The sequence below is a fragment of the Meleagris gallopavo genome, chromosome 4 (genome assembly GCF_000146605.3).
Source record: "Meleagris gallopavo isolate NT-WF06-2002-E0010 breed Aviagen turkey brand Nicholas breeding stock chromosome 4, Turkey_5.1, whole genome shotgun sequence".
NCBI lineage: Eukaryota > Metazoa > Chordata > Aves > Galliformes > Phasianidae > Meleagris > Meleagris gallopavo.
The window spans coordinates 62,934,288-62,952,744 of NC_015014.2; the positions used below are offsets into that span (position 1 = coordinate 62,934,288).

Here is an 18,457-nt window from a genome sequence, read left to right on the forward strand (position 1 = left end):
TAAGAGCTAGAAAAGGACACAGTAAGGGCTAACATGTTAAATAAGCACAGAACTAGGAGCAATTCCTTAATCCAATCAAATCCTTACATTTCTAATAATTTAGCCACTGCTGTCATTGCTGCTGTGCAAAATGAGACATCTTCTGGAAGTACCTCTCTCTGCTCATTAACCACCTTGCTCCCAGCCAGTGAGATGTTAGGTGCCAAAAGCATAAACCTTTAAATTAGTCATCGTGACTTGCAGAAAACCTTAATTTAAGCTAACTTCCAGAGTCAGTCATTCTAACAATGTTTTTCATACTGTCAGTCACAAATCAGTCCCATCTCTTTAAGCTGCTCTACTTGCAATACTTTCCTGTATCATTAAGCATTGGAAATCCCAATGCTATCTCAATTGCAGTGCCTCTTCTAGCACTGAGTTGAAGTAGACTTGAAGCGCCTAGCCAGAAGATTGGAATGACATACACTTATGCCCCAAGCCATACAGCTTAATGACTCTCATCATATAACAGCTTCTCCAGCTGACACCACACTGACAACCAAAGGCAGACAGGCTTATACTATAGTATATATATTATCAGTGTATCGCCAATTTCACAACGACAATGGTTTAGACAGCTTTATATTTCCAAAGCACTATGAGGAAGACTAACACATCAAATTGCAATTGTAATAATTAAAAAATGAGTTTTCAGCTCTTCACCCCATGAAAACATGGAATTTATACAAGCACTCGGGGACGTGAAATTTTTGTCTTCCCTTGTCTGCTGGGACAAGAGCTACCTCATCTAACTCCAGGCATCTAAGGGTTAGGAAAGCTGTTAAAGTGAGCTCTCATTATAATACCCCATACCACCTGATCTAATCAGTGGCAACCCCACCCATGTCAGGGGATTGGAACTGGATGATTTTTAAGGATCCACCAGTGCAGGCCATTCTGTGATTCTATGATTCAAGCAACAGAAGCTTCCCAGCATGCAAGCAGACCCCCAGCATCAGACACCAACTGTCAGCTCCTAAAGAAGCTCCTCTGGAGGTGCCTCCTTCCCACAGAATTTTTGACCAGCTCAGGCCTGACATATCTCAAATCACGAGATAAACCCATACCAGAGAGTGTAACTGCTCACTTTGCTTTCTGTGTGTGTTTAGAGTTTTTGGGACTATGAATTCCTTTGTTACTCATGTAAAGCACGTCTGAATCACCAACATTTCTTGGTCCTCCTCTTCCATGCTTTTTGCCATCCCAATTCAAGAGTCTTCATAAGGAAAAAACAAACACAGCTTTTGAACCACGCAAAAATTTGAGAACTGTAAACAGTTAAACCAATATCACAGCTTTTGGAAGGTAGATTTTCTAAAAACTCGGAGAGATTGACAAACTTTGTATCAAGTTTTCTATTCACCACTTCATCAATGCACTCTAACACCTTCTGACTTGTGCTATTTTTTCCCCTTCAAGTACATTTAGATGATTATGAACTTTTAATTGTGAATTATCCCAAATAATGGCTATTTGATTTTCCTCTGCAGACCTGAGCCCATTAACAGTCTTCCATATTTCTGGATGGCCATACCAATAAAGTGCATAACAATATGAATGTGAGTGATGAATGAAAAAATTTAGTGCAACATTTCAGTCGTACTGAAGTCAACTGAAAGAATCCAATGTTTAAAATCAAAAACCTTCATATATATCTATCCTGATGGATTTTGGAAGTCAAAGTACCAACCCTTTGGAGAAAGGTTCATAATTATTTCTCATAATATATACGATGCCGATTTTTGTTTGCAAAATAATACTGACAATAGCAAAGCAAGCTTAATCAGAAAAATAGTAATTTACAAACAAAACCACTTAGCCACACCACAGTGTACACCAGAGGCAACTATATTTTATTCAAAACAAAGGTACTGTTTATAATAGTTTAAGCATCCATCTTGAGCAGAAATTAACAATATTTAGCATTATATAATGAACAAGAAATTTCTTTAATCTCTTAGCTTTACAATTAGGCGATGCAAAAAGGAACTCTCTCTCTCAATAAATATATCCACAATTTTACAAACTCTTATTTACAGATTCTGAAAATTCAAGATATAAATATTAAATGCATATGTAAACCACATCTTTAATTTAGACTCTTATGAAATATTTATAAATTAATTGGGAAAAAAAAAAAAGAAAGAGAGATGCTGCCAAACACAGGCATCACCCAGAAGACACAGAGGAAGAACTAGGGGAAAGGAAAACACACCAAAGCCTAATCTCCATGAGAAGAGTTATGGGTTCCCCGCAACGGAGAAATAGCTGAAAGCAATGACTCTGACTCAGGAGATCTTCCCTGGGCCTGCTATTCACAACAAAATATGTTTTTTTCTTCATGTTTATTTCTTAAGAAAACAGTATTTCAGAAGGAACACCTGCATACACTGTTAATTATTCTTCCCAACCAAAAGAATAAAAAGCACCCCAAGTGCTGGTTAACAATTTGACAAAAAAAAACCAAAAAAAACAACCAACCAACCAAAAAAAAAAAAACAAACAAAAAACAACAACAAGAGCAATGTACCATTCTATGTTTAATAGCTATCACTTTAAAAAAATTTTAAAAGATTTTTTGAAAAAATGTTCCTTGGTAAAGATGGCGTCTTGTAGGTTTTCTATAAGTATGGTAGTATTATTTTATTAATAAATGCAGTAGTACAGTGGAATTCAGTATGTTGTTCAAGAAAGTATTCTAATTCCCATACCTTTATTCAATAACAATTTCTTTAGAATCTTAAGCTCCCATTTCACAACTACAGGTCAAATTCACAAGACATACAAACAATTCTAGCATGGTTATACCTGCATAGATGTCATCAACAGTTATTTACCAATTGATTGGGCCAACCCTGGTTCTGAGTTCCACTTAGCAAAGTGTAAAGTGGCTCAGAATAGCTTGTTTATTCTTCAGATATACAGCCCATCTGCCCTTTATTACAGCAGTATGACAACAGTCACTCAAGGATTCTCCAGCAAAATGATACTGCCATGCATTTCCCATTTCTGTTAATAATTGTCAGAAACTAGCAAGACACTGAAATAAGCTAATTTTAATCAAGCCGAAATTCACTGAGATTAATTTTTTCATTCATAGTGTACGCTCTGTTTTAAAGCAGTAATATGTACAAAGCTAGCACTGTAACTACCACTTTGAAATGCATTGTTCTACCTACATAGAAAGATTTATTTTGCTTATGATCCAAACCCTTTTAAATACGCTCGGGTCCACTCAAAGACTTTAATATGACCATATGCTAATCCTAAACTCAGTCATGTATTAAATCCACTTATTAGTTGTATGATGAAGTGTGAAAATAATTAGAAAATTTAATAAAACAAATTCTGATATTTTAAAGACTGAATTTGGTCTAATCCTTTCTATAATTTTTTACAATCATTTTACAGATGGTTTTATGTTAACAAGATTCTACATCTCCTAGATAGATATCTAGGAATTCACTGTATGTTTTACATTTATTCTACAGGAAAATAATGGTCTTGAGATTCAACTTGAAATCAATACACGATCTGAAAATTAGCCTAGTTGTAGTAATAGCATTTAAATTAAAATTTAAAAGCTGGGTACTGTATTTCACAGAAAAATCTACAGAATGTTGGAAGTGTATTGTCTTTTTTCTCAGGTCAATTTTGTAAGATTACATCTTTTAATTATCTGTTGCAGAATAGGAAACACAATTCTTGAATCCTTTCAGCTGTTCAGTTTACGACTTGCAGAATTAAGTGTGACCCCTTACAAAGCACGGACACACACATCATGAGACATGGCTATGGTCTTAAGACAGTCACATTAACTCTTAGCTGAGACATCATTATGCTGCAGAAGAATTATTTCCATTGAAAGCCTCTCTACAGTTTTTTGGAAGTGCTGCAATCGAATTCCAGAAGTGTTGCCTTGCTCTCTTGTTCCAGTTTTAAATAAAAATTTAATCATGCCAAAATCAAATTTAGCACTCACAGAGACTATATTTAGATCCACATAATCACGTAGGCTGGGAGGCACCTCTGGATGTCATTGTGCCCAGCCTCCCCTTCCGCAGATTCCCCTAGGATCAGGTTCCTTCGTTCTGACCTGACGGAAGGACAGAAGGCCACCACTTCCCCAGACAGCCTGCTCTGGTGCTTTACTGTTGGGGTTTCCCTCCCCCCTCTTATGTCAGTCTGAACTTCCAGTGCTGCAACCTGCCACGTTGACTCTTGTTCTTCTGTCATGGGAAGAGGCCGCCTCCGTCTTCTCTGCAGAACACTGGGAAGGAGTGGAAGGCAGTGCTTCAGCATCCCCCAAACAAACATTCTGTCTGGAACTACTCTCTAGCATGAACATCCCCACAAATGGGTGAGGACACTTCACATCAGGGAGATTACAATCAGGCTCCCAAATTCATATTTAGCATCTACATAAAAGCAGCCTGGCATTCAGTGCTCCAAGTTAAAGCTGTTCGGCAGCATCTTTGCTCATATAGATTTTTAGAAGACCATCTTCCATCATAACATTGTACTACACAAGGCAAGTGACAAAGCAAAACTTTTCTCTCTGGACCTGTCATAATGTACTTGGGATGTTCAGGGCAGGTGAGAGTTAACATTTCTGAATTTGTAGTTTTAAACCACTGGATTCTAATAGAGCAGAATCTAAATCTAGGTATACTCATATAAATGGATTTTTTTTTTTCAGTATGCAAAAATCAAAACAACTTTCTTATCTCTCACTGCTATCTAGCAGTGTCATAGTGAAGTAGGGGAGAAATGCCATCACTTCAAGTTTATGGATATGCCAAACATACGAAGAAACTAAACTGGCTTAAAAGTCACACACTTGACAATGCACTTTCTGGGGCCAAAACTTAGAGAAGTATTAATTTTGTTGTGACTATAACTACAGACCCCACTATCATATGGGACATAATCTTAGGCAAAAGCTTTACTATCCATATAGTACAGTAGTTCCCTTTCAACTCAAATGCTTGGCAGTGTGGTTAGTACTACACTCCTAATTACGTGTTGAAATTTGGCTGACTCTTCCACATAGAAGCTGTGGGAGTTTGAAACGGTTTTGAAATACTTGAGGTTTTAGATTAAATACCATCAATGGGAGATATATGATTATGCAGAATTTTTTTTTTTTTAATCTAGTTGTAGATGTTTTAACTGCAGAAAAAGGTTAGATTTCACTATTTTTAGATCTCTCATCTTGTTCTTGTATGAACAACACAAAATCCTAAGAAAAAGAAAAAAAGAGGCTCCGCTTGTGTTTTACTTTACAGACATAAATAATATTGTTAGTAAGTTCTCCTCCAATTTTCCTGCACACACGTGCCCTACTTGATAGCTCCATCTCAGGGGTAAGCATAAAGTAAAACAGAAAATCATTTAAAATTCCAGTGATTCACTAAAACACCTAGTTCAGAGGAAGAATAACACATTAAAGAGAAGAAAGAAAAAAAAACAGAAAAGAAAAAAAAAGAAAACTTACAGCTCACCATATTCCTATTGCTGGTTTCTAGTGAGTTAGAACTGCACACATCAGAAACACCAGCAAAATCCCCTTCATGCCACTTACCAACTTTAGTGTTACAAGCAGGAAGAGAAATAGGGCAGCAGTGACATGCCCAGCACTGAACATCCACAAACCCAGGTGTGATCAAGGGGCCAGAAGCGCCTCACCAATGTGACAGGTACAGAAGGACCCAAAACTGACCTCATCTACTTGGAGCATTAAATCTTGAGCTGCTGGGTCTGCCTGCATAGCTTTTGCCACAATACTTAATTTTCCAGCCCATAGGCAACAGATAGAACAGATGTTACTGAAATGACTTAATGCATTAGACTGTTTAATTCTGATGTGGAAAATGTGTCATACTCCAAATAGTTTACTATGTTAAAATACCACTGTAGTGACATTTTATTTTAGTTCTATTTGCTTATTAATTTTATTTCAAATAATAATCAAACCTTGATCTTGCTTCATAGCGATAGTTTTTAGCTGTGCTTCTAACATCCCCTGTAGTTTCCTCAAGATGAATAAACAAAACCATTATTTGAAAATGATGTTTAAATATTTAATGTCCTGGCATATTCTATCTACTGTTTGTTTGCACTGAATGACATAAACAGCTGCATACTTCCAGAATAGGTTATTCAGTTAATTATTTGTAACACAGTATTTCATAGATAAAGGGGCTTAGGAGTTCAGCTGTAAAGGACAACATTTTGATATCTACACCTGCAGACGGAACTTAAAGCAGTATAGCAATGGTCTGTGAGTAACACTGAAGTCTCCTACATGTAAAATACTTGAGTCAAACATTCTCCAAAAAAAAGTTCCTCAAATTTTAAAGTCTAGCACACGGAACAGTTTTCAATAGATACAGCAGTATGTAATACAGATTTTCTTTTTGTAGTCTCATAGTTTCTTTTACTTCAGTAGGACTACAAGTGAAAAAGAATACATCTAGCCTTGAAATTGAAAATTATTCTAAAATTGATTCCTCAAATAGATGAATAACTTTTAAAACATCACAATGAGCACTAAAAATGAGGAATTTGGTCAAGCGGTAAACAAGAATAATGCCCACTTCAAAACAAAGGCACAATAAAAGGCCTACTAAAGTTAACTCATTTGTGGATTGGCAGAGATTCTGAAGCCCTATTAACTTGATGCATGTATTAGCAAAATTAATCCTCTTCCATAAAGCTGCATTTCTTTGATAAGTCAGCATCCCTAGCATTAGAACGTTTACTTTCTTGTGACTCTCTGGACATGCATAAGATAAATTTAACCTGCCAGCACCTTATTCCTATTCTCCCACAGCATATTTTGGCAGCCATTCCCTATGGGGGCTGTAAGCTTCAAGGCTGCCTCTTGTTTCATCTATGGCTTCTCGAGAACAGCTCTGAAGATAAGCTCCAAGTAATTTCTTAAAACAAACTACAAATCCTACAAAATTTGGAGTTCACCTTTCAATATACTTCCATTTTTTTGTGCCCAGTTAATAAAGCCTGCTGTGTGTATGATGCTGAGGATGTCCTGTGAAGAATCACAGAATAGCCAAAATCAGAAGAGACCCTAAAGATCATCTCACTCCAGCTCCCTCGTGTTCACAAGTGTCGCCACCTACTAGGTCAGGCTGCTCAGGGTCCCATCCAGTCTGGGAAGACGTCATTGCCACCACTCAGTACTTGAAGGGGGGTTATAAACACAGGGGAGATCAACTTTTTACACAATGTGATAGAGATACGACAAGGGGGAAAGGCTAGAAGGGAGACCTAGGTTAGATGTTAGGCAGACATTTCTTACTCAGAGGGTGGTGAGGCCCTGGCACTGCTGCCCAGAGAAGCTGTGGGTACCCCATTCCCAGAGGTGCTCAGTGCCAGGTTGGATGGGCCCTGAGCAGCCTGAGCTGGTATGGGGCACCCAGCCCACGGCAGAGGAGTGGAACCAGATGGACTTCAAAATCTCTTCCAACCCAGGCCATTCCTGTCCCCAAGAGATACCATTTGGTGTGCCTTGTCCATTTCATGCCCCATTTGGACAGTTCTCCTTATTCAGAAGATGTACTTTTCTTTACAAATGTTTGGTATGAGTGGTTTCACTCTTCTAGAACCACGAAGTGATCACAACCTGACGACAAACACGTGAATACAGGAACTTGATGTTGCCGCGCTTATGTAGGAAACACTACGGGACAGTCAACGTGATGCACTTGGGTCAGGGTTTCCCTGAAACCCTGTGATTGTTTCAACTCATTTCTAACAGAAACATTATGTGTGGCTTGGAGCAGATCCACCTTATGTAGACAGATTTTCCCAGTAAACAAGTTTGACTCAGCACAAGCCCTCAGGACTGAAATAATCTCCACCCCAGTAACTAAGCTCTCAGCTCATTGGGAAGGTCAAAAGCTTAGAGGTATTATCAGTCTGAATCAAAAATATTTTCCAAGTTACCTATTGTATTAACATAAGTATGACTGATGGAAGCTGAAGAAATTAGATCTTCATCTTATTTCAGTTGGACTAAGAAGATCTTCAGCCATCTGACACCCTTCCTTCAGCAAAGCACTAGCATTTTTTTCCAATTGCTGACCTGGCCTAGTGTTTGCATCCTGGTCCCATTGCTGCACACACCAGCTTACTGTCTGGGAAATGGCAGCAGGTAAGCACGTCAGGCGCTTTGCCCTTTTTCTGCAAAGGCACTAGCCCTCGGTGCTAGGAAAATATTAGCTTAACCCTGCCCCTAGAGCAAAGAGCTGCATGTTATGTCCTTGATGTTATACATAATCTCTAAACAGCTCGAAACAAGAGGCAAGTGACAGTGGCAGCTGCTGGCAGGGATCTGCTGGGAAATGTGTGCTGCAAGCTGCAGATTCCTTGGTGGGGCTGCACAGCTGCAGCTCTGGTGCCAAAGCAGGCAGCCCTTGCATGTAAAATGAAAGAAAAAAACAAACTCAGGTTTTCCAGGGTAGAAATTTTTTTTTTTTTAAGTAGCTTATATGCATAGTCTTATTTGACAACTGACATTGGTTGTAATCCTGGTTTCTCTTAGGAATGAAATCTCATGGATACGATCCAGATAGAAACAAAACTTAAGAGGAATATCTAGGCTGCTTAGGGCATGGCATTAACAGCAGGAAATCAGCCTTATTGCAGTCAGTTATACTCAACTCTGATTCTTTCCTTTCTCTGTCCTTCCTTAAGCCACTGGAAAACCTATGGACTAGATTTTATTTTCCAATCTTGGTGGAAAGTGACAAGAGTTAATTTTCCTTTCTTACTTCTGAAGAGAAACGTCAGTCACTTATGTCAATGCCAAAAAAAAAACCCAAAACGTATTGAGCTTATACATAGAAAGACAGAGTGACTCAATGGATGTCAGACTTTGCTATTCTTAATGCTTTTCCACTTGACCAATCCTAGCAAACATATCACAAATCCGTTCTCAGCTCCCCTATATGCACACACAGGAATTAACAAGTCATTTCTCGTGAGAGATCTGCAGCCAACTGATGAAATGTTCAATCAAAAAGCTAATTACATTTCTGAATATATGTAACATCAACGTTACTATAATGAAATTGTACCAAAAGGAAATTCTGACATCAAAGACTGTAAATGTGAAGAGTGATCCATCCTAGCAAAGATTGAAGGACTTCTAGAAAAAACACAGGAAAAAATTCTGGAGTTTCCTTCCATTTTGCGAGTAAGAAAACAGTACTGCTGTTTGTGCAGTACATAAAACCTGACACAGAGCCTCCTTGCAAGAGCATGCAGGCAAAATAAATCACAGTCAGATGAAATATAGGGAAAATTAGTAACAACAGTAATTACAAATAACGCAATTAAGAGGGTATGTAGAAAAGCTTTACAAAGTTTTATTGCATTAATAACTTCCCTTAGGGCATGATATCTTAGAATGCTTACACAGAGGTATGCAACAAAAAGTTTGGGGAAGCTGATAAAAAGAAACTTTAAAAGCTGACAGTGAGATGTAGCAGTCATCTCAGGCACAGCAATCTTGAAGAGATCACAGCCTAGAGAAAGAACAGTGAGGAGCACATAGAGCAACCAGTCTGAATCACTCCCTCCTGGACCTGGAGCTCTCACTGTCCATCACAAGCCCCTGCTCACTGTTGCTCAGGAGCTATACATAGCTGTCAAGCTGAAATGTCAAATAGCCTGCAACCAATATAGGATCTTTGGTAACTGCTAATTCTTCATAGGACAGCAGTGTCAATGCAGTGAAAATAGTTCCCGTACTGTATTTTTTCTTTCCATACCATAATTACCAAAATTTCTCTAGAAAATTCATAGAGGTTTCCAGCTAGTTTGCAGTCCTTCACCTTCCAAGATGCCCAGAGAACAAGAGCCATCCTGCCTTCCAGAACCAGAGCAAGGAGCCATGGGGCACATCATGTTTTGCTATTTACCCACCACAAAGAAGTCACTAAGCAATGCTGGACACACAGTGCCTTCACAGACCCATTTAAACAAACAAAAAGAAGTGTTTCTGAAAATATAAAAGAGAACTGTACTTTCTAAGCAAGAAAAGTAACTGGTACAAAAAAAAAAAAAGGGGCTCTCAGGAAAAGCGATGTTTGTTAGCTTCTGTTGGCTTTAGGGAAGACAACTCTGCTCTAATACCTCAGTATTGAGATATGCGAGTGCGAACAAGAAGTTACACAGAAGTAGCAGGAGATCAAGCAACTGAATTTGATCTGTAGACTCTACAGTGCCATAAAAATAGCTTAAACAAATAACTAGAACTAAATAGAAAGATGGACCAAAGTTCCAGATCTGAAGTTGATGAGCCTTTCAGTGTCCACACTACAAACAGCTATGCTGCAAGCACCTGTCCCTCTGCTGAACAGATTGCAGCAGCACTTCAGAAACACATACAAGATAATTACCAGGGCTGAAGCTAGGAGTGCCTCCTATGTATTTCCAAAAATATTAAGTAGCTTTGTAAACTGAGAAACTGCCTTGTTCTAATTTTTTGCAGCAAATCAAAGCACATATCCCACCAACACTATAGCAGCTTTTGACAGCTCTAACTTACAGCCAGGCTTATTCTGCCAACTTCCATTTGCAGCTAGACTTTGCACAGCTTTCCGAAATAGCCATGACTATGGCACACTTGTAGCTCTATGTAGACCGTACGTGCTTCAGAACAATATGAGAAAGCCCAGCTGAGCATTTCTTCAAAGCTGACAGCATCACTCTCATGTTAGTCTCCTCATTATAGGACACTGACCACGCTGTTCCCATGGAAAATGAACACTGACCTTGAGAAAAGCTCTGGCACAACACAAATTAAAATTCTATCTCTGAGGAAGAAAATCTGAATTTGAAATAAGTGCTTACTGCTTCCACAGATTTTCCTGAAAACGCAGTATATAACTTCACTCTGTTGAACTCTAAGGTTTAGAAATAATGGTGTATTAAGGGTCTTCAGCATAACTTGAGTTTCAGTATTAGGTAAATTCTAATTAATAATACAGACAAAGTCCAATCTGCTTACCAGGGTAGCACTATTAAGATACAAACGTATACTAAAGTTTATTACCTTGCTGGCTTTCTGCAGACAATGACATTTAGGCCCAGCTACTGAAAGAGAGTTTATATCGAGTATTTTGTGTAAGTATCACTTCATTCTCATCCCGGTCTCTTACAATTTGATCATCTTGTAAGATGTTGCTAAATCCGTTATCCACAGTTCTCAAATCAGGGCTATGGGCACTGCTGGACACAGGGCCCCAGATGGTTAATCTAGGCTGATGCAGGCATCATTATGATCTTAACATCAATGAATATGACATACAGAGAGACAAAATGCTTATTACTGAAGTCTTGTGTTAGTAAAGACAGAGGCAATGACATTAAATCATTATCCAAGACGTTATCTTAGTTTATCATGAACAGCTATGGCTATTTAAATAAAGATATTGAAATCTTTATTTCTAATTCTGTAGTTAGTCACAAAATTAAATGGCCTTACTGCAGGGTGGGGGGAAAAAAAAAACAAAAAAAACAACCACAGCAGCTCATGCTGATTTTACCCACAGGTGACAAATGTTCAGCATTTCTTCAAGTCCCAGTGCTGCTGGAGAAGCCAGATGTTCACAGAAAAACTGGTGTTGGTTGTGGAGGGGCCCTGGAGCTATGAATACATAGCCCAAGGGAGAGAATCTGCATCTTCCAGGCAACTGCTCAACAGGTCTGTAATACATAAACCCTCTTCCTGGTGCAGGAGAACTAGCAAATGCTCTTACATTATGCTTCCCCAGAAGAAGCAGGTTTTCACCCTATTTCCTGAGGCCAGTAGAATCAGCAAGGTACTTGGGATGAACCTGCCTGTAGATCTCTGCAGTACCTCCACAGGAACTCTGAGGCCTTGCTACAGGATGCATTAAGATAACCACCGAAAATTTGCAGCTGAGTAGGATGCTTAGAGGTCTAATTCCAAGCTACAGCCAGGTCCTGGGCAGCGTGGGCAGGCCTTGGGAGGCACGTAGCCCCGTGTTGGCCTACTGTCATCATCATCATATACCTACCACCCAGGCCCAGGCTCAGTTCTGTCCCACTCCAAAGGCAGAGCATGCTATTTTCTCAATTTAGTCTGAGTGAGGAAGGAACCACTGAGCACTCTGAAACTCAGACCACAAAGCATAATCCCTAGCATTGGCACTCAGCTTGCTGTGTGGCCTGGTTAGCAGAACAGATAGCATATGTGCAAGTTGCAGGGCAAGGTGCTCCCGTTGCTGCCAGACATTGGCTGCAGCACAGACAGACGAGGCTCCAGCTGTTCCAGATTGCCTTGTGTTCCATTTATGTGATTTGGCTGCAAATCCTTTTCTATTCCTGCTTCCTCTCATCAAGGGTAACACCAGCAACACAGCCAGCTTCTGTGGTTTACTTTGGTCTCTGTGCCCTACACAATCGTATACATGCAGCCTCAAAGATTAGATCCTCTGTATCTGCACTGTATCTAAAATCATAACCAAGTGATTGTTTTTATGCTGCTTGTTTGCCAAGCCAAGAGAAACACAGGAGCAAGGCAAATTCTACTAGGCTATGGGAAGTGAATTTGTCAGCTGAACTCTATTCAAGCCCCTTGCTGCTCCATTACAAGGTAAATAACAGAAATGACTTGCAGATCCAAGTGAAGTTTGCAATACTGACAACACCAACAGGAAAGGAAAATGGCTGTAGAGAACGTGTAAACTGAGCAAAGTAAACAAGAGGAACTGAGATAAAAACAAAGATGAAACTGGAAAAATATTTTTCGTGACTTGTAGAGCAGTCACATTATTTTAAACTGCAGTATTGCAACAATCTGGGATTTATAAACACACCTCATTGAACTCTTGACAAGAGTAAAAATAAATGAAGCACAATCTGGCCTCAGATCAAGAACTCTCTGAATTAAATGTTGCGCGCGCGCACACACACACACACACACACACAGCCTATTCATTGAGCCCCATCCCCATTTAATGTTGCTTAGAGGGTAAGATTCCAGTGGTTATTTGGAAATCAACTAGTTAAATGTCTTATGTATTACCTCCGAGACTTACTGCTACCTGTGAATCCACAAGCCACATACTTGAGAGGGAAAAGAGCTACAGTGACCTATTTTCTGAAGTGGCAAAAGCTCACGTATGACATACTCAAGTAGAACAGGTTCTTTGACTTCTTCTGCATATGATAGATATCAAATCTTAACTCCTATTTCTTCCCTAAAGATTTCACCATATAAACTGTGTCATAAGGATTTACTTTGAATCTGTTTCAAAGGATAACAAAGAAAAACAACTGCCCTCTGCTTACTGCTCCACAATTATTCTGTATTCAGTTATCTCACTCTGTAAACTACTAGGACTGAGGACCTTTATATACATATGTATATAATTTGTCCCACAAAACACACTTGGCAAGAGGGAAGGGGAAGAACACAGGATGTTCACAGTTCATCTTCTCCTGATGCATCAAACTGACCTGAACTAGAAATGACATGACAGAAAGGATACTTGAAAACTTACAAGGAACAGGCTGCTGTATTTGTGTGCGATTAGTGTACAGTCATAACTGAGGTGCCACATTTGCTCCTTTTATCTGTCACGAGGACCAGTTTTGTTCTGTTACTGAATAAAAATTACAAAAATCACTTAATTCTAAAAATAATGGTTTGCTAATTAGAAAAAACACCATGTTTTGGGAACATTAGAGTCTTTTAAAAATACCTCCAGTGATATCTTATAATTCAGGAATGTTTATTTTTCATGGCTAAACGCAGTTAGATTTGTTTCCCCTTCACTATAGATCAATCAACTTGTACTACAGCTGGAGGAAAATCTCCAAAATAGAGATATTGATCAATTTCACTAACGCCAGTTGAAGAATTATTTGTTTTTGCAGAGAAAGGGAGAAAAATGGCTCCTAAAGCAGACAGAACTAATCACTGAATGGAGCTTATATTCCTCCCCACAATCCTTTCTAAAATGGAGAAATAAATAACTGGTTCTTGCAAATGACGACTCCATCTAAATTTCACAGCTCAAGCATCAACTAACCAGCTGTGAAAAAATCCCTCCAACATTTCAGACAGCTCAGGGCCTTGACACGCTGCTAATAGATCCTGACATGGGGAAATCATCTAAATTCAGAAATATTTGCCCAAAGTATACATTTAAGGATGCAGACAATGAGCCAGCAAATTGTCCAATAATCTCAGAGCCCTCTCCACCTCCCTACGTGAATGAATGAGGGAGGAGCAGCAGCACTACACTTCCACTCGAATATGCTTAATTCACTACAATGACTGCTTTGCTCAAAAACCTCCCCCATCAAGACTGGGAAATGCTGCTCTGAAGTTCCAGTTACCAACAATAAGGAGAGACATTTCCACAGCCTGTATTTGGGGGGTCTGTGAACTGTACAAAGGAAAATGATTTGCCAAAGCAGTGAAAACAGCCATCAGACTTCCATAACCTTCCTTGATATTGACCAGTTCATAGCACAGAATGAGAGAAAAGAGGGAGAAATTAGCTCAGTAACCATACTTTTATTGATTTTTCACCATCTTTTTTAAGCTCTTTACTTTTCTTAGCCCTCCATTTAATGAGAATAGAATATTGGGCATTAAGTACGTAAGATATTAATGTCCTGAGAAACAGAACCAGAAGTACTTTGCCAGTGTGCAGAAACAGCAGCCAGCTGCAGGCAGAAGTGCAGCCACACTGGGTGCTCAGCACTGCACAGATACTACACTGCAGACAGACAAGGAGCAGAGATGGTTCACAGTCATACATCCAGGTTTGCTGAAGCAGAACTAGCCACCTTTCCTGTCTGAGCAGTGCCTGGGACATCCTGCAATCAGAAATTTCAGCTCAGGCAGGTATCCCCCGATAACCTTTTCCAATCTATTTCATCTTCTTGTAGCACTGTTCAATATTCTTACCAGCTAAATATATGATGTTATAGAGAATAATCTTCAACCAAAAAAATGCCTTAAAGAAACATAAGATACAGCTTCCTTGTATATTCCATGCAATTCAATTTCGGGTCAAGAATTACCATCAGGAAACACATGCCACTGCTTATTTTTTCAGCAGTATTGTACCAAGGCTAAAACAGCAAGGAAATGAAGCAGTTCTAATTCTTTTTAATTACAAAACTTCAAGGACTGTGCATTTTGATCTACACACATACATATTTCATTAGCTGGTGAACTCCACAGCAAGGAGACCTCTTGCTTCTCCCATCCAGTAATTTAATGCTCTCTTCTACCAGTGCTCAAAGCAAAGAGCTGAAAGTAAAACTTTATCTAACTGTAAAATATACCACAGCCTAAAACAATCACACTATTGTTCCTATTGGCATATTTGCATGTGAACTTTGAAAAGGAATTAAACTTCTTCATAGTATGGCAAACCTGTGGGACCAGCCTGTGCAACCAGTGCTGCCATGATCTTGCCCCATTCAGGTTGTGAAACTCCCATCACCTGCTTTCTGACCCACACAAACAAATTTTCCCTCTGATGGAGTAGTTTAGAGACTAAATAGCCACATGAATTTGTGTCATGACATCCAATTTAATCTAATCTAAGATAATATACACCGTACATAATTAGCTCTGTGATTCTTTTTGCACTCAGATAATCAACACCATGGTAGCCTATTTCTGGGAACTGATGGGAACCTAGTTTTCTCAATTTCAAGTGTTTAACCTTCTTCTAGCTATGATTTCAACATGGCAAAGAACTGAACTACCGGACTGATCACATTATTATAAATTCTTGAGTTACACTTAGAATCCTGAATACACAGTCATTCCATAAACTCTCCTAGGTAAAAAAGGTGTGAGTGGGCCTTTTTTGAAGTATTTTCAGCCAAAATCAGAGGAAAGTACATGGAATTCAGCTGAGGGGAAATCATGTATAAGAAAATCTAATTATGACATAAATATAATACATTTGAGCTGAGTTTTCCTATGCTACATGATCATATTTTGCACTCTGCAACTTCCTGAAGGGAGGTTGTGATGAGGAGGGGTTTGGCCTCTTCTCCCAGGCAACGAACAGGACCCGAGGAAATGGTCACAAGTTGTACCAGAGGTTTACGTTAGACATAAGGAAGAACTTTTTCTCTCAGAGAGTGGTCAGGGACTGGAATGGCTGCCCAGGGAGGTGGTGGAGTCGCCGGCAGGTCGTTTCCAACCTTACGATTCTATGATTCTATGCTATTTTCTAGATTTAAAACTATGCCATGAGTCTGTAGACCATTAATACAGAATGACATTTCAAAGTACATACTAAAAATTTGTACATCTAAAGCCAGATGTTACGTAGACAGAGGACACTGACTGAGTGAAGGTTTCTGGAGCAGCAGTATAGATCTACGATCATCTCAGGGATGCTCCGGGTTCCCTGAACCCTACGTGGGGCTGATTTCGCTACCAAATTTCACCTAGTTTTCTTTGCAGAGACAGAAACATCCTTCTGTTACAGTACCATCACCAAGTTTTGAATTACAGCCTTTCCAGGGTAATTTTTGTGGAACACTTTTGTAAACAGTAATTTTACTCAAGCAAGTTTTGGCATTAAATCTGGTGTATGATACTTGCCCCACTGATGTAAATAGAAAATTTCGATTGACTTCAGAGAGAATGGGTGAGATCCCCACATTTAATTTATTGTAGAAATTGACTGTAAATTGTTTACTCAGTCCACACAGACAGGCAAAAAGGAAATATGGAAACATCAAAGCTGAAGTGATACTGAAAACCAATGCTCCTAAACTACCAGTTATACTTTCAAACGAGAGCTAGGAAGTCTCAGGGGTTTTTTTCCACTCTTATACTCAGGCTGTTATTTTTATCTTGGCACTGTTCATTTTTGCTATTTCTTTACATCATGTTTGGTGCAATTACAGAGACAGAACTGTGTCAAGTCTCATCTGCACTGTTACTTGCTAACTCTTCTTCTGGGTTTATAACTCTGCAACCTATTGAATTTGTGTTTAAAACATTCTCGAGATGCAACTCTAGAATTTTCTATTCCCTCTACCAACCTCAGTTCAACTGCTACAGAATTTAAATGTTTCATAGTATTGCATATTCTTCCACTGGAGATTACAGCTTGGTAACAGGATACGACTCTGTGCGCGACTTTAATAATTTCCAATGCAGATGTCACCATCTACGTTAACCATCTAGATTCCTTTAAAGTCAGAGGAAAGGCTCAGGATTTTCCATTCCTGCTCTGCTCCCACCTGTGTCCTACGCACCTGCCCCAGTCAGGGCTCTCCTCCAGGGCTGGAATCACAGACCACACAGGAGTGCAGCTGACAGGAATGCAGGATGATACCGATGCTTCCAATAGAGGAAATGTAAAGCTACATTTTGATCTGAGGTCTCTGGCAGATGTTTGACCTCAGGTCTCTCACTGCTCCAGCAGGGAGCAATGCCCCTCGTTGTTTGTGCTGCACTCCCGTTTGGCTTGCTGCGAGGATGTGGTGTGATTAAGCGTGTTGACATACAGAGTCAGCACGTAATTGCAGCTATTCCACATCTCCTTGTCGTTGTGGCAGAAGGTATATTTAGCCACTACGGTTATGCTCAGAAATGAAATATACAATCAGCTTTCAAAGCCTCCCCCTTCCCTAAGCATAAGCCTGTGTTTGCCTTAAAGACTGTAATATTTGGTGATCAGCTGCGCTCTGAAGCAACCACCCTCTGTGCCACCCGATGCAGACAAATGCTGAATCGCTGGAAAACACAATTCCGAGCCAGTTCTCAAATACTGCTTGTGTCACGGCATGAATTACTTTCACATCGCCCTAGGCAACTGGATCTACTGCGTGGAAATCCTACCCCGAGGTTCCGATGAAATCTCCGTGATTTTCCCCTCCGCTGCCACCACGTTCGGACAGGAGCAGAGGCCGAAATCTCACCCCAAATTCCCCCACCCAAATAGCCTCGGTTATGCGGGAAGGGCAGGGGGAGGACGCAGCTCCACACACCGCACGTACCGCCGGAGGCAGCGGCTGCCGAGCCCACCCGGGGGGCTCCCAGTGGGGCTGCGGGCGGCGCCCGGAGCGAGGGCGGCCCCAATGGAGCACCCGGCTCGGCACGATCTCTCCCGACATCCGCAGCTTCCCCTGCGCTGCGACAGCGACAGCTCCCCCCAGAGATACACAGACATCCCATTTATTTCTCTTATCTTCCAAACGGACAATCCTCAGCTCGCTCTCCCCGCACCGCGACAGACCCCAGCGCCTTCCCCAGCCCCGGGCAGGGTTAGCGGATGGCTCGCCGCCTACCTGTGCCGGTACTCATGGCGTGCAGTGGGGACGCACCCGCCACCCCGTTCCGCTCCGCTCCGTTCCGCCGTCACCGCGC

At 40.2% G+C, this 18,457-nt stretch overlaps 1 protein-coding gene across 1 annotated transcript in view; it reads right to left on the bottom strand.

Annotated features, from left to right (window-relative positions):
- Positions 1 to 18,457, bottom strand: part of LOC104910874 (actin-binding LIM protein 2-like) — a 52,940-nt gene extending 34,483 nt beyond the window's left edge. Inside the window, exon 1 of the mRNA XM_019615008.1 lies at positions 18,379 to 18,457. Within this exon, the coding sequence (XP_019470553.1) occupies positions 18,379 to 18,394 (16 nt within the window). The 5' untranslated portion in view covers positions 18,395 to 18,457. The remainder of the gene's footprint in view (positions 1 to 18,378) is intronic.